At 38.4% G+C, this 16,340-nt stretch overlaps 2 protein-coding genes across 4 annotated transcripts; both read right to left on the bottom strand.

Annotated features, from left to right (window-relative positions):
• Nucleotides 1-7,249, bottom strand: tut1 (terminal uridylyl transferase 1, U6 snRNA-specific). 3 transcript variants are annotated; one of them, XM_079397489.1, is made up of 10 exons: nt 7,073-7,249; nt 6,538-6,728; nt 6,200-6,406; nt 5,984-6,098; nt 5,524-5,840; nt 5,190-5,419; nt 4,976-5,085; nt 3,023-3,145; nt 2,814-2,906; nt 1-1,481 (listed from the first exon to the last, which is right to left on the bottom strand). In XM_079397489.1, the coding sequence occupies exons 1-10, from the start codon at nt 7,146-7,148 to the stop codon at nt 349-351; spliced, it is 2,595 nt and encodes an 864-aa protein (XP_079253615.1). In that variant the 5' UTR covers nt 7,149-7,249; the 3' UTR covers nt 1-348. The 3 variants fall into 3 exon arrangements, with proteins under 3 accessions (XP_079253615.1, XP_079253616.1, XP_079253617.1); XM_079397490.1 differs by having other exon boundaries at nt 5,524-5,648; XM_079397491.1 differs by having other exon boundaries at nt 5,190-5,416; nt 5,524-5,648.
• Nucleotides 7,250-7,418: 169 nt separating this feature from the next.
• ndc80 (NDC80 kinetochore complex component) lies at nt 7,419-15,742 on the bottom strand. The gene is made up of 17 exons (XM_079397488.1): nt 15,666-15,742; nt 14,986-15,080; nt 14,789-14,869; nt 14,521-14,647; nt 13,300-13,472; nt 13,044-13,146; nt 12,281-12,370; nt 12,068-12,161; nt 11,493-11,593; nt 11,170-11,314; nt 10,890-11,095; nt 10,080-10,226; nt 9,898-9,987; nt 9,542-9,634; nt 9,275-9,405; nt 9,097-9,199; nt 7,419-8,805 (listed from the first exon to the last, which is right to left on the bottom strand). Exons 2-17 carry the CDS (start codon nt 15,072-15,074, stop codon nt 8,680-8,682), a joined length of 1,899 nt encoding a protein of 632 aa, XP_079253614.1. The 5' UTR covers nt 15,075-15,080; nt 15,666-15,742; the 3' UTR covers nt 7,419-8,679.
• Between the last annotated feature and the right edge of the window lie 598 nt (nt 15,743-16,340).

Genomic DNA, 16,340 nt, shown 5'->3' with positions numbered 1-16,340 from the left:
AAATCATAACTATCCGTTTAATAAAGAAAGCCAAAGCCCAGGTGTTGATGGTTCAAAGTTTGTTCAATCTTTAATGTGAGCTTTCACATTCATTATATTTACATTATGGAGAGGCAAACATAGCAAAAACGGGGAAATTTGTGGGAATTTCTTTTTTTTTTTTTTTTTACAAAAACCCTATTCACACAGGAAATAAATTTGAACTCTGACCATACTATAAACAAAATGTTATATTCTCAAAACGTTCACTAATTTTTTTTTCCCCCTCAGAAGGGTAAACCTCTGAGCTCTGAAAGTTGTAGTTTATATAGATTTCACACAAATTAAATTTTGAACAAAAGAAAAAAATTATGACTCCGCCCTCCCTAGAACCGTTTCTATCATCTTAGGCAGAAAGGACTCCAGAAAATGAAAGAAGTCTTGAAAGACGCCTGCGGTATCATGGCTGGGGTGAAAACGGAGAACAACCTCTGTGCTTTCATTCCCACCGACAACTTCTGCATCCACTTTGAATTCCAACAAATCTTGCAGTTTCTCCTCTTTCTCCACAATCCTCTGAGTCACCCTGCTCTCAATGTCAACACAGCCTCCTTCAGGTTTGGAAGTCTCATCACTAGTCTTCAAGAGATCTCTTCGCACTTTCCGTCGGCCTGCCCAAACGTGGCTGCTTTGAGTCCAAGTCCAGTGGACAGGCTCTAGGTGCTCCATATCAGCATCTAGCTTCTGTCTTTTAGCTTGTATAACAGTGGAGGTCGACGGACCCTCCTTCTCCACTGTAAGGGGTCTCTTCTTACCAATTTCACCTTTGGCTTGCAGACCAGAATCTTCTACACTTTTGTTATTATTAACCTCAATTTCATTTCCATCTCTGTCTGCTTTGTCCAGATTTTGACAAACAGCTGTAGTTTGAGTTTCCTCTAAAGGTGAACATTTTAAAACTCCATGAAACACCATGTGCACAGCAGAGCAGACCTTTGCAAACCAAAGACCCCTAAAACCCTTCCTGGCCAATGCCAGTTGGGCACGCAAGGGTTCTGGGAGAACAGCTGCATTGAAGGGGATGTTGACCTCCATAATCTTCTCGGTGTTGACCTGTGAACGGGGTCCGGCTTCTGTCGGCGGCACAAAGAGCCGCACAACGCCCCAGGATTTGCCCTTGGTTGATTTGTGCTGATACTGCAAACTGCGGCAGTACTTCTCAGCCTCGCAGCATTCTCGCTTGAAGTTCTTTTGTGTTCGTTCATTGAGGTTCCCTGCCACATTGTGGTTTATCTCAAATGGATCCAGGACATTCATAGGCCCTAGTTTGGGGGCAGAGGAACGCTTTGATTTGGGACCAGAGGCCTCTGAGGTGTTTACAGCTTCCTCATCACTTTGGAGGAAATCTGTAATAGGCAATACATGGCCGTCGCGCAGAGACACCACTGATGCAGAGAAATCAAACTTTGAGTAGAAAGTGAAAAATCCAAAAAGCAAAGTGCCTGAGGGAAATGAGATAGGGAAAGTTACAGGGAGAATAACACGATTGTACATCTCTAGCAGACAGTTTGTGATGTGATTCACATCATAGGCACAGTCTACTGATGTCTGTATGAAGAGCAGCACGTTCAGGTGATTTGAACACTCAAAAAAAGTTCCACTAGGTAGTATGCAATAGGGATGTACAGTATTTATCAAATTTTTAATAAACAATCACCTTTACAAAATAGAGATGTATGCTTTAAAATCTGATTATAGAGCACATATTTTGCATGACTATATTCTTCATTCCTAATCCTACCCGATACCTAAACTTAACTACTTACTAAATATTTATAAGCAGCAAATTATGATATTAAGGCAAAATTCAGTTAATGGTTTGTTAATAGCGAGTACAAGCCCTTAAAATAAAGTGTGACCATATATTTATCTATATTTGAGTAGATAAATTATATTTTACCATTTAGATTAAAGGCAAAAGGGCAATGCCAGGGGAAATAAGGAAACTTCTCCACAGAGGATACATGCAATGCTGTCTTTGATTTTGATCACAAGGTAACATCAAACTACCTCAATTTTGCTGCTGACTGCTGTTTGTTACAGCCTTTGTGTTAGAGGACACCTACGATAATATCTAGGTAGGGAGCACACTAGGGTTTGTAAAAAAGCAAATGAGATACGGAGGATGTTTACATGCACATCAGTAGGCTAACTACTTAACGGATAAAAAAAATAATAATAATAATCTGTGACATCAAAACATAAAGATTCTGAGTATTCCATCTGTTAGTTGTCCAAGTTGCGATGTTAAAGCACTAAAAAGTATTCCAAAAATCAAGAAATTAGTATGGACTTGTATTCTACTACGTTTGCAGTTTCTAGAGATACAGCGATGAGTTTTTGACTGTAGAACTTCATCTGCTGCATGAGAACACAGTTTGCAGTTTATCGTCTCCTCTGTCATGAAAATTCTTGCGGAATGTGAATATATAGTCAGATGTGCACTTCAATAAACCTTAGTCAGGGTAGTGTCTTTTAGTTTTTGACAAATTAAAAATCAAGGATGTGAGGGACAGAAGTACAGTGTGTTCTATTGTTCCATAAAACATTTTTGAAGGTTGCGAGTTTTGAAAATTATGCATCTGCACTAAGGTCTATAAGCTGACAGAAAGGCAGTTAAGGGTTTACATGCCGGATGAAATTGGGTAAAAATCTAGCTGTGCTGATCAGCTAATGCTGAAGCCATTAATGGCCTCCGCAGTTAACTGGTAACCAGTTTAAGAAAGTGAATGTAAACATGTTAACTGATAATGTAAAGCGTATGTTATACTTACAGAGTTCTTCAGTGTTTTTGCTGGGCGGTACACTAAATGGCTGACTAGGAAATGTACAATCCCATTTATCAATAATACACTCTTCTTCCTCACCTGCACAAACAAAAACCATGATTAATATGCATCTTCAGGCTCTCATGACAGACACATAAGAAGTCACAAAATACAGAAAAAAAATGATTAAGGAAGTTAAATCCTGGCTAACGCACAGGCCATGTTCTTTAGCTGGTTCACAGAGGGAAGCACAGGAGGGTCTCGATTCTGAAGGTAGAAGATCACCAGCAGTGTAAGAGCGTAATTGTTCAACAACGGTCCAGGGCCAGACAGGTTACCTATAATATTCAAAATGTATAAGGTTAACCTGAGAAAACTGTACATGTGAATTGTACCAAAACTGTCAAGAAATGCCCAGGTCATACATATTACCCCAAAACCAAAAGAACATTTTGAATTCAAAGTTATACTTTGTTATACTAAGCTTGGAATTACACCATTAAAATATTTGTATTTGAATACATTTTTACTACCTAGATCGAGTCTGAAACAACTCTGTAATATAAACAATCTACTAAATTATTTAAATTGTAAAAGTACAGTTCAAATCATACATCATGGTGGTTCTGCATTTCTGAATAATTTATTAAGAACATTGTATTTTATGATATATTACTGTACTATAGTCACGTTTCACTTTAGAGTCAAGAATTATTTTTTGCATTACAAACTATTAATATGCTAATAAAAACTTAGCAGCCCTAAATACAGTCTCTCACAGAAGTGAATACACCCCTCAGATTTTTTAAAATATTTTATATCTTTTCATGTGACAACACTGAAGAAATGACACTTTGCTACAGTGTAAAGTAGTGAGTGTACAGCTTGTATAGCAGTGCAAATTTGCTGTCCCCTCAAAATAACTCAACACACAGCCATTAATGTCTAAACCGCTGGCCACAAAAGTGAGTACACCCCTAAGTGAAAATGTCCAAATTGCGCCCAATTAGCCATTTTCTCTCCCTGGTGTCATGTGACTCGTTAGTGTTACAAGGTCTCCGGTGTGAATGGGGAGCAGGTGTGTTAAATTTGGTGTTATCGCTCTCACTCTCTCATACTGATCACTGGAAGTTCAACATGGCACCTCATGGCAAAGAACTCTCTGAGGATCTAAAAAAAAGAATTGGTGCTCTACATAAAGATGGCGTAGGCTATAAGAAGATTGCCAAGACCCTGAAACTGAGCTGCAGCACGGCGGCCAAGACCATACAGCGGTTTAACAGGACAGGTTCCACTCAGAACAGGCCTCGCCATGGTCAACCAAAGAAGCTGAGTGCACGTGCTCCGCGTCATATCCAGAGGTTGTGTTTGGGAAATAGACGTATGAATGCTGCCAGCATTGGTGGTGGGAGTGTCATGGTCTGGGGCTGCATGAGTGCTGCCACCACTGGGGAGCTACAGTTCATTGCGGGAACCATGAATGCCAACATGTACTGTGACGTACTGAAGCAGAGACTGGGCCGCAGGGCAGTATTCCAACATGATAACGACCCCAAACACACCTCCAAGAGGACCACTGCCTTGCTAAAGAAGCTGAATGTTAAGGTGATGGACTGGCCAAGCATGTCTCCAGACCTAAACCCTACTGAGCATCTGTGGGGCATCCTTAAACGGAAGGTGGAGGAGCGCAAGGTCTCTAACATCCACCAGCTCCGTGATGTCATCATGGAGGAGTGGAAGAGGACTCCAGTGGCAACCTGTGAAGCTCTGGTGAACTCCATGCCCAAGAGGGTTAAGGCAGTGCTGGAAAATAATGGTGGTCACACAATATTTACACTTTGGGCCCAATTTGGACATTTTCACTTTTGGGGTGTACTCACTTTTATGGCCAGCGTTTTAGACATTAATGGCTGTGTGTTGAGTTATTTTGAAGGGACAGCAAACTTACACTGTTACACAAGCTGTACACTCACTACTTTACATTGTAGCAAAGTGTCATTTCTTCAGTGTTGTCACATGAAAATATATAATAAAATATTTACAAAAATGTGAGGGGTGTATTCACTTCTGTGAGATACTGTATAGGCACTCATATGTGGTAAAACACAAAAATGTAGTAATTTTTTTATCTGATGTTCACAATTAATTGTCATGCACAACTTTATTACCTGCTAATTGTTTCTGCTTGGCCCATAAACGGATGGTGTAGACTAAGGGTCGCAGTCTGGAGTCGATGCCCGAACACAACTGCAGAAATCGAGTGTTTCTTACTGCCAATCTGGTGCAGAAAGAAAAACATTATTATAGACAGATATTATGCAATGGGGTGCTATACTCCAAGTTTTTCATTTCACTAAGTGGCCAAAAACTGCTGTTTTCAACCTGTTGTTAATGGTGATGTCTCCATGGAGGTTGAGCTCTCGATGACTGAACTTAACTACAGGAAGTCGGGCAGTGCTGAGGGTCTGGACTTTGTGCACGCCTGGAACGCACTTCCTCAAAATGACTGCAACCAGCTCCAAGACTTCAGCAGGAGTGGCAGTGGACAGGTCAATGTCGGACAAAATTGAGTCTTCAGAACGGCAATCCTCAGACTGATTCTCTCCTGTCTGCTGAAAATTGGCAGTTTTTTTATGTTACAGATTGGCAGATGTAAATAGCTTGATTACTTGATGTTTGAGGTCACAGTCGCCCAGTGATAGGGCTGCTAACACACCGCTTCAGAAGACTTGGCACGAGCTTGAAAAACTTTAGTGTTCTCAAGGTCGAGGAACAGATCAAGGTCACAGGAGTGAATCCCAAAAGTGTTCACAGAGGATCCAAAGGGCACAATTTGGCAATCTGTGACACATGACACAAGGGCTTTTTTAAAATCACGAGAAAATAACCAGGAAAAATTATTAAAAACCAATGCTGCAGAAAAATGTGTGGTCACTGTTGCACTGACTAAAATTGTGATGAAACAGACATAGCGACAAATCTCTCTCTCTCTCAAATGCAGGGCAGGATTTGGGTCTGTGCATAAGTTGTTGACTGGATTTCATTTTTTCAAAAAAAGAAAAATGGACAGATGAATTGTTCACAATAAGCTCTAAAACATGCATTTAAGAAACCAGACAGGGTGAATGTTTATTTTATGCACTCATGTCTGGTTAATGTTTTAGTTGAGAGAGAACCTGGAAAGAACTCTGTGAAGACTTCCTGTAGCAGCTGAACTAGAAGATCTCTCCCTTTCTTCTCATTGTCTTTCAACTCGAACCTCTCCACCACCTTCAGCATCTGCTCATTTACCTATTAGACACAAAAAGAACATTTAAAACACAATTTGAAAAACCCTTCTAATAAAGCAAAGACACTTTTCTTTGTGCTGCCTGGATGTGAAACACTCTTACAGATGAAGTCTTGCAGAGCTCGTAGTTGAGTTTGTCCAGGTTGATCTGGGGGGTTTTGGAGTCTTGTTTCCCCCTGCTGGCAAGTTTAAAATCTTTCCTCTCTCTGGGCTTGACACGGAGTTTCAGTCCATTGAGCTGATGCTGTAGTTGTGCCAGAGCTGCCTGAGCGTTCTCTGACTCGGAGAACTCAACTATAGCATAGACACCCTACACACAACAACAGCTATCATTAAATCTCCTTTTACGTATGTTCTCAAATGCAGATGTAAGAAAGAAAACGACGAAATTATGCCCACAGGAGAACTATACCACAGAGTAAAGACAGTGTGTATATGCACCTTCTGCTTGTCCATGATCACGTCTGACACCGGCCCAAACTGTGTGAAATACTCCTTCAGATCGGTTTGAGACGTGTCTGGTTTAAAGCCGCTCACAAACACACTGTTCTGCTCCTGTGCTTTTCGCTGAGCTCTGAGCCGAAGGAGATGTTGGTGTTTCTTTCCTTTAACATGGTCTTCCAGGCTTGGCTCTGAAAAGAAACACTCGAGTTGAATGCAAAATGAAATTGGAGTACATTAAGCAAATTACAAAAAAAATGGTACAGTAACGTTATGAGAGGATCATGCCATCCTACTTTGGAATATATATCATGCTCATGAATTTTTACCTAAAACACTCATAGTATTTATATGACTTCATAAAATGCCGTGGTATTACCATGGAATGTGCTACAAAACTACTTTCTGACGAAAAGTGCCCTAACATGTAAATGCAAGTACTTTTTATATAATTATTGTATTATAGCAGGTTTGCAAAGTGCAGGAACATGTCTCACTTGTGTTACCGCTGATGTTTTAGTTTATTATAACTTACTGTTGGGTATATTAACGACGCAGAGGTTGCAGTGAAACCCTCTTTGCGTTGTCTGGATGTCTTTATCGAGCTCCATTGAGAGGCTGTACGTTACTGATAATTCCCAAGAAATGCGTCCGAGTCGCTGCTACATGAAACTCAAATCTCGCTCCATGATGTTCCTCTGCGTCCGTCCCTTCAAAGCTTCCGGCAGAAACACTGAGCGGGGAATTTCAGTTCCGCCTTTCAGCAGGTTGTGCATTTCAGACATTTGTGAAAATGCGTATGCATTTGCTGTATACAGTGCAAAAAACAAAAAACTTAACCAGGAAAATATGCAACAAAAACTAGACTTTCAAACTGTAGTATGTGCTACACTGTATTGTATTATCATTACAGCACGTGTTTCATAGTGTCTGTAGGCTTAGTCCATTTATCATCTAGAAAATAAATACATGTTGAATATAAATACATTTTAATCCAAAAGCAGGATTGTAAAATTATATGTCAGTTTGCAATATTTAGCTGTGCTATCATAAGGGAGGGTAGAGTCTGTAAGTAACTATATAATACTCTACTTCTAACGAATTTAATGTGTATCAGCTCTATAAAAACTATAGTTTTACTAGTCACAGACTCACAAAACGGGATTTAATATCAGTTTTTAGATGCACCCAGTCATGGCATTTAAACTGACATTACATCTCAATCTTTGCCATTCACGAGCTGAATGAGGTAAAGACAAGTTTTCCAAGAATAGATGACCGGATCATAGGATCAGTTTACAGTTTGGAAAAAAGTTTGGAAAGGAAAGGGAAGTGGTTTGTGGCCAAGTATGGTGACCTATACTCAGAATTTGTGCTCTGCATTTAACCCATCCAAGTGTACTCTCAGTAGTGAACATACACCCGGAGCAGTGATCAACAACAGAGCTTGGAATCATTAAAGAAAATGGTTTCAGAAATGACATACCACTCCATATCTACATAAAACTGTGCATGTAAATGCATCTTAATGCCACTTCTGCAGTGCAAGCATGGATCTTGTTGATACAGATTTCATTTGATTGGTAACAGCCCAACAGTATGGTCTCTGGTCCACATGGACAGCAAAGTCAAGCTAAATGCACTGCAATGTGGCATACGGTATCCAACCGTGAGGGCAAATGTGTTACACAATTAGATTCTAGAGAACATCAACAAATTCAACATATGCCTTTTCACAAATGCATTATTTCACAAGGCCAATTATATCGGATTTTGGTTTGGTATATAGTAAGAGTCCTTGTGTTTAATCATTTACATACGTTCTAAGTTTTTCCAGCAAATATAAGTCAAAATAATTAAGTTTATTAATAGTTAAGTAAAACTAATGCCATTTTAATATAGTCTGATACAATACTAATCTATGCAAGATAAGCAGACTGTTACAATAAACATCACATTTTTATCTGCAAAAACATTTTTAGTAAACATGTAAATACGGGATAAATATACCAAGTATGATTCTGTCTCCAAAGACAAATCTTCTCAATTCAAAATATCTTCTCCGATATCAAATGGCCAGAATCTGACAATAGTGAGGAAAAAAAAAAAAAAAAACTATTTACAAATTCAAGCTATCGGGTGTTAAACGTCGTTCACTTTCTTCTTGAAGTTTTCTACTAGATCCATTAGCGTTTTCATGTCAGCCTCATCTTCACGAGAGACTTCCTTCAGCTTACCAAACCGTTTTAGCTGCTCATTGCAGTGTTTCTAAAAAAGAAAGAGGTTTACAGGTAAATTCTACACCAGTATAAAAAGTGAAAATTTCAGACAATAAACAATGGGAGGTTATGTAAAGAATCATTTGTGTTAGTTATTTTGGCTACAAGTCACATTCTGTCTGCTTTAAATCAGAAAGTGTAGCAAGACTACATTTAAATAAACGTTACTAAAAAGTCCCAGGCAGTGTTGAGAGATCTCGGTGTTCAAAATCGTCCAGCTCAAGTAGCACATATGTCAAGAAGTTTCTGGTAATTGAGAGCAAAACTAAAAATCACATACTTCAACTGCACACAGGTGGTTTGCTGCGGAATTGAGGACATCAGTCAGATTCTTGGAGACCATGCGGTTCTCCTCATTAGTCTCCTGCACGACCACATGATACCTGATGGAGAAGTTCAGATACATGTCAAATAAAATGAACCGGTGATGCATTAAGAAGAATGAAGTGGATGCTCACTGTTGTTGGGCAGCTTTGAGTTCCTCCTCGGCTTCCTCAACTCCCTGCATCACGTTCTTTTCCAAACGCTTCTTGTGGGTTTCAGCAGAGTCCACCTCAGCTGCCCACTTCTCTTCCTCTTGTGCCATTTCCTACACACAGCATAACTAATTCAATCACATGTGCTGAGTGACAATTTCAAATGTGTCAAAAAAGCCCATGAATTCAATGAACATACAAGCTGATATTTTTAGCAGGTTTAAAGTCAGAATTGCTAATGCATTGTACCTGCATGTCATGCTCAATCTGTTGGTCAACTCTGCGAATCTGTTCCTTTAGATGCTTGATGTCATTCTCCTTATCAAAGAGGTTGGACTTCACCTAATAAACAGTTGGAATGGTGATATGCACTACAACCATTTACAACATGTTACAATCTGAACACCATAAATTAAAACACTCTTATAATTCATAATTGTTTGGCAAAAATGATTGGAATATTGCAAACTGCTCTGAAACTGTAGAACATGAAATTGTGCTACATTTGACTTGCAGCGCTAAAGCAAGAATGTGATTCCTGTTCCATCCACAAAATACCATTAATGCTTAAAAGATAATTGCAAGAGGTCGAATAAAAGTCTCACCTGTTCAACACTCTCTTCCAAACTCAACTTCACATTCGTGAGTCTGCTGTATTCATCCTCCACATCTACCATCATGTTCTTCAGAGGGTTCTACCAGAGTAAAACATGTCAGAGAAAATAATAATTAAAGTCCTTAGTTACAAAAATTAAGCCTCTTTGATGAACAGCTGTAGCGACGGTACCTGTATCTGTGTCTTGTACTGTGTGATGGTTGTGGCGCTGTAATCTGCTCTGATCTCAAAGTCATGACCGCAGGCGTTCTCTGCTGACTGCGGGATTAGCTTCAGTTTACGACCCAGTTTATTATACTCCGCAACCTTCAACTCCACCTGCAACAAAATGAGAAAATTTCTAATGTTTACATGCGTTAGCCTGCATGTTAACAGCTCGATGGATCGAACGGAGTGAATAATGTATTCAGCACAAAACACAAGCTTGAATCTGATTGGTTGGCTTTACGTAAGAAACAGAGCAATCATTTTAGAAAGACATTCATTCTATTTGATACTGTAAGATATTCTACTTTGTTTTCTTGAGCCACTAATTTCTTCTGTTATAGTTTCTGCTGGTTTATCATCTTTTTCAGATTTATGTACATGACAAGTAAAAAACTATGGTTGGTCACTTTACTTATCAGATGCATTGCATCTTCCTCTTTTAACCCTTACGCTGCACTGAAGATCCTTCAGCTAATTTGTTCAAAAAATGACCAGCCTTTTAAACAATTGATTGCAAATTTCTCATTATGCTATATTAAACAAATCTCATTTTCCAAAGAGGCCACGGAAAGTAGTTAGAATGAGAGTAAAAGTAATGTAAATTACATGTCATGATATTATGGTACTACGTCCATATCTCAATCGTACTGTACACATTTGTAACTTTTTTTTTTTTTAAATGGTCACCAAGGCAGTACTTATACAAATTATGAAAACTATTCAAACAGTATGCGATTTCAGATCAAGTGGCTGGGACATCTGGAAATCCCGGACCTTCTCTTTGGTTTTGGACAGGTTGACCTCCTCGTTCCACACCAGCTGCTCCGCCTCCTCTTGACTCTGGTTTAGGCTATGAATGGTCTGCTGCAGTTCATTCCGCTCTCTGTTAATACGCTCAATATCAGCTGGAGTGAACTTCTGATTCTCAAGGATGTGCTGCAGCCTTGTCCTCTCTTGCTTCAGACCCTCCAGCTGCATCTCTGCACAAAGAACAGGGAAATTAAGCAACTGAATTAAAGGCATTTGTATCTGCATCTTGTAATCTCTCTCTCACCAGCAGCCTCGAGCTCCTCAGCTACTCCAGCAGCTTTATTCTCCAATCCAGTTTTATGAGCCTCCAGAGTACAGCGATAGTTCTGCAGCTTCTGCAGATCAGTCTGTAATCGGAGCTTCTCTGTCCTCTTCCCTACTAAACGATCCTGTCAACATACAAAGTCCCCATATTAGTGTAAACTTCTTTCTCTGTACATGCAAGACCTTAAATGTCGTGTTGCATCTACCCTAGTACTCACCAGATTCTACTAATTTTAAAATAATAGTAAGTAGTAATCCTCATTAAAAATGACAAGGATACAGTTTCAAACAGTACAGACTCACAGTTTGGCTTTCTTTTTCAAGTCTCTCCAGATGCTCCATCAGCATTGCATGTTTCTCCTGCTGGGACTGTAACAGCGGCTCATCCACATTGTACAGCTTCTCTGAGAGAATTCAGAAAATGTATTAACCACGAAACTGTATTTTGCATTAGTCAAAAATATATTTAAGATTGGGGTTATTAAAAACGTAAAAGGAAAATCTCATTAATTTTGCCATATACGAGGTTTATAGCACATGGAATGCTGTAGAAAAGCAATGTGACGTACATCCGGGAGTAACATTATCAAAAAAAATAATAATTAAACAAAAATATTAAATACAGGGTGATGACGTCACATCGGTCGTTCATTGGATTTTGAGACATGGGTGGGTGAAGCACTCAAAAGTGGAGTGAGATCAAGTTTACAGAGAGATTGCGTGGGCAAAATGATTGGAGATGCCCTGTATACATCACCACAGGAACCAAGGTCTACTCTTAACATCTTGATTGAGCTTTACAAGTTTAAAAAGCTTATTAACCCCCCCCCAATCCAAAAAAGCCCAGTTTTTGACCGTCCCACTGCAACATGACTTACTTAGTTTATTAAGATAGTTGTCATCCTCATCATCAAATGTATCTGCTCCCTGCATGAACTTGTTGTAGGTGTCAGAGCAGTACTCCACCAACAGCTAGAGTTAACAGCACATAGACACAAATTTGGCAAATGCGTGATGTCTACAGTTCAGGGAAGTAAAATACACAAAATGACTGCTGAAACGGTCAACGCTGACTTGGTCTGATTAGATACCTTGTTGTACACGGCCCCTTCTTCTAGATCACATGGTTCATCTGAGAAGTCAGAGAACAGCAGGCTCTGCCCTCTCATATCACCGAAGAGCTGCAGAGACCAAACCTACATGTCAGGCAATGCTGCTACATTTCCTGTTGCATGTAACTGGTTGTTTACTGGCCCAAGACAAAAGAGCCCACTCCATGTCAAAAGCAATTAGAACATTTTAATCAATGCAGTCTACACTGAATGAGTAGCTGACAGTAACTGGAAGCCTGTTTGATTTCTGACATGCACTTTCATTTAAAAAAAAAATATATATATATTTTTTTTTTAATTCATACTTTTATTCAGCAAGGACTTGATTAAATTGATTAAAAGTGACAGTAAAAGACATTAATGTATCAAAATACTTGCATTTAAAAAAAAAAAAAAAAAAAAAAAAAAAAAAAAAAAAATGCTGCTCATTTTAACTTTCTATTCTTCTTTCTATTACTTATTAAAAATATTAAAAGTGTTATATTATAAGTGATTATTATTATGACTATTAGTATTATAAATGTTACAAGTGACTTTCCAAAACCAAAAATCTCAACAGCTCCGCCCTGTGTAGACTGTGATAAGGATTTGAACGAACCTTCAACCTTAATTAAAAGGATGAACAATAGTGAAAGTGAAACTCACTGGTCATAATTAGTTAAAAGGTTTCCCTTATATCATAAGTTTTTTTTATTCAGATTATTGATCACATAACCCTGTTAAAGGTCTGGAGAGGAGTCACCTTGACAGTGTCGATGAGCCAGATAAGAGCTCCAAGAGCCTGAGGCCAGGTGTGAGGAGCACCAATGGAGTACATGGAACTTTTTGAGAGCACAAACGGGTATCTGAAATGAAAGAATAACCATATTTTAGCAATTAAAACAGATTACAGGATGGTTAATCAAAGCATGTTTGACATCAGACTACGATATTTTAACGGATTCATACAACATGTACTAATTAATATTGTTGTGCTTTGTTTTTCATATTGTCATTACCCCAGATCTTTGAGCATTCTTGGGATCTCCTCCTCCACTTTGGCAGTGGGCATCTGAAAGGATGGTTCCAGTAAAGTGTAGATGAATTCCAATATCTTTAAAAACTCTTTTGTGGATGGAGACTGGAGAGACTTCACTGTGACGCTGCCTGGAAAACCTCGCTCCACCAGGAACTAGAAGTAACAAGAAAATATACTCATTGTGACCAGGGATTTGGCCCAATTCACTTTTGATTTTTTCTTGCTGCTCATGATTACAGGAGTTTGACTACCTATTAGAGGAATTTTCTAACTGCAGAAATATATATTTGGAGATGAAAATAACCAGAGCAATTTGCATTTAAAAATCCATTTATGGTGAAAGCGCTGTGAAAGTATATTAATGCTACTAAAATTAATTATTACACTTTGTTAATATTTTGACTTAGATTTTTTTTTCATATTTTAGTAAAAAAAAAGAAATATATATATATATATATATATATATATATATATATATATATATATATATATATATAGTCATTTTGTTGTTTTTGTCGTCAATAGTTTTCTTTTTTTTTATTATTATTTACAGAATTTATCCAACTTGTCATAAGAGTGGGAGTGGCCATTTGTCATTTTTATGGGACTGGCTTCCAGTGTTTATAGTACAAATGGTTTAACGTTTACTACACGTTATTTCCCTATAGCGGCTAACGAACTGGAAGTCTCGCCCACAGGCTTACTTCCACATTGAAGAATAATGTGGATAAGTGCTTCAATAAATTTGAAGCTAAATTTGGCCCAATCACATCCAGTAAAAAGGCCAAATTTAGGGCTGTGCAATTAATCGAATTCGATTAACATGCACATCTCATCAGTAAAGCCAGTTTCTTGATTAGCAGTAAATTGCCACCACCTGCTTTTAGATGGAGCAGCAATTACGGTACTACACCGAGCCGTGGTTCACTGACAAGCTAGGCAATATTGCGTTAATAATTGCGCCTTCGATTATGAACGCGATATTGCCTAGCTTGTCAGTGAACTACGGCTCTGTGCAGTAATTGCTGCTCCATCTGAAAGCAGGTGATCGCGACTTACTGCTAATAAAGAAACTGGCTTTACTGACAAGATGCGCATGTTAATCAAATTCGATTAACTGCACAGCCCTAGCCAAATTAAAATTACTTTTATGCTGTACTGAACCCTGCAATATTATTTTAGTGTACACATAATATCATACTTCACAAAGCTGCTTGATACACTGTTGGACAAAAGCTTTGTCATGTAGGGGTCTTGGGTCCTTCATCTTCTCTGGACCCCCGTAAGCCCCAAACATGCTGTTCCTCTGGCCACCTGGCCCGAGGCCTCTGTGGTGAGGTAGAGAGAAAAGACATGCTGCATGATTAACTAATTAAGGTTCAAGAAAACACTGTATGGCATCATTAAGGATTACAATGCACAAAATCATGATCATGCAACATTTGTTTAACTTTCACTGTCAGACTCACTTCCCAAAAAAGCTTGTTCGTCTCTCAGATGTGGTAGAATGAGGTTTAGGTATGTTCAGCTTGCCAAAGACATTATCCTTACTGTAATGAAATCAAATTTATTATATGCTGAAAGCATTTTAGGCCAACAGAACTACATCAATGTGTACTCAAAAACACCCAAGTCATATAAAAGAAAAAAAATAGATGGGTTGTACTTCTGAGGGGTGGCGTCGAGCAGACTCGTCCTGCGGTCTGTCACACGCATGGGCATCTCAGGATATTTGCCGCTGGGTCTCCGACTCATCTTGACCTTTATAAACACCCATTCACATATAGGACAGATAAACGACATTATTACCTTATATTGATAACATTCAAGAGAGCTTTAACTATCGTCTATTAACGTATATAGCCTGAAAAAGCACGCAAATTCATTAAATACTTCACATTTTTCTAAGCAAAACTATAACTTACTGCAATTGTACTATGTGCCTAATATGCTAGCAATATAAATGTGTAGCATGTTTACGTGCGGAAAGTAAACAATAAACACACGAGAGAGAAATAAACGCCAACAACCATCTAAAACTCTCGAGACAAAAACAAATGTTACAAAACACATTAATTTGTGTTAATTGAATAACGAATGAATTACTTTTGTTAGTAAAGAAAGAAGTTAGAATTTTGCACCGAACAATAGTTAACTTACCTCCGAAATAAACTTTCTCGGGTTATAAAAGCTATAACTTAGTTACTCCAGAAATGTACGTTAACGTTAAATTAGGATACCAAATGTATAAGCTATATACCTTGTATAAGGTCATACCTGGGTATAAAACAAAATGCAGTTTTATATATATATATATATATATATATGTACTTCGCCATAACTTACCAGTATATTCTTCCGTCGATACTTCGACTAGATTTCAAAAATTCCGCGAGCGCCTTTTAACGGAAATCTCTGATTACGTCACCGCCTCTGTTCGAGCGCCGTGCTGCCACCTGCTGGTGAGGCGGAGGCTGTATACAATAAACATACTTTTAGGATTTAGTGTGAATTTTGCACCTAACCCAGTGGTTTCACTTTAACATTTCGCTTTAAAATGACAAACATTCGTTACTATACATATTTAAATGAATTACTGTGTCCACAATATATGTAAAACCTATTATTATTCAACATAACATAAATGTACTGATTATCCAGTGACTATAAAAGATCATTTAACCTCAAAACCGGTCAGACAGAATAAGTCTAAAAAATTATTCAGATGTTAAGTCACTGTGGAGTGCCATGTAAATACCATAGCAACCATTCAGCACCATGGTACTGCCACAGGATTTTTCATTGTGTATTAATATTATAAAAAGGATGTACAGATTATTATTCTTTTTTTATCATCTTCCACTGACATCTTTGTGTTTTGTAGATGACTGTTGTAAACCACATTTGATGTCATAGGTTTGCTCTCTTGCTGTCCAGAGCAGAAAGGACAAAAAACACTGTTTGGGCCATCTTAGAATTGATATTTTACATGTCTTGTTCAGATTTGTACATCAACATCAT

The sequence above is a fragment of the Barbus barbus genome (genome assembly GCF_936440315.1).
Source record: "Barbus barbus genome assembly, chromosome: 38".
NCBI lineage: Eukaryota > Metazoa > Chordata > Actinopteri > Cypriniformes > Cyprinidae > Barbus > Barbus barbus.
The sequence above is the reverse complement of the archived record's forward strand: the minus strand, read 5'-3'. Positions and strand labels throughout refer to the sequence as shown.

Excerpts from the sequence above, each read along its gene's own strand:
- tut1 (XM_079397489.1), bottom strand. The coding sequence starts at position 7,148 with ATGGAGCTCGATAAAGACATCCAGACAACGCAAAGAGGGTTTCACTGC. Across the intron at positions 6,099-6,199 it reads AGCTCTGCAAGACTTCATCT|GTAAATGAGCAGATGCTGAA; the intron begins GTAAGAGTGTTT and ends TGTGTCTAATAG. Across the intron at positions 2,907-3,022 it reads CCAGCTAAAGAACATGGCCT|GTGAGGAAGAAGAGTGTATT; the intron begins GTGCGTTAGCCA and ends TTGTTTGTGCAG.
- ndc80 (XM_079397488.1), bottom strand. The coding sequence starts at position 15,074 with ATGAGTCGGAGACCCAGCGGCAAATATCCTGAGATGCCCATGCGTGTG. Across the intron at positions 11,315-11,492 it reads TTGAAAAAGAAAGCCAAACT|GATCGTTTAGTAGGGAAGAG; the intron begins GTGAGTCTGTAC and ends GTATGTTGACAG. Across the intron at positions 9,988-10,079 it reads AGTACAAGACACAGATACAG|AACCCTCTGAAGAACATGAT; the intron begins GTACCGTCGCTA and ends TTACTCTGGTAG.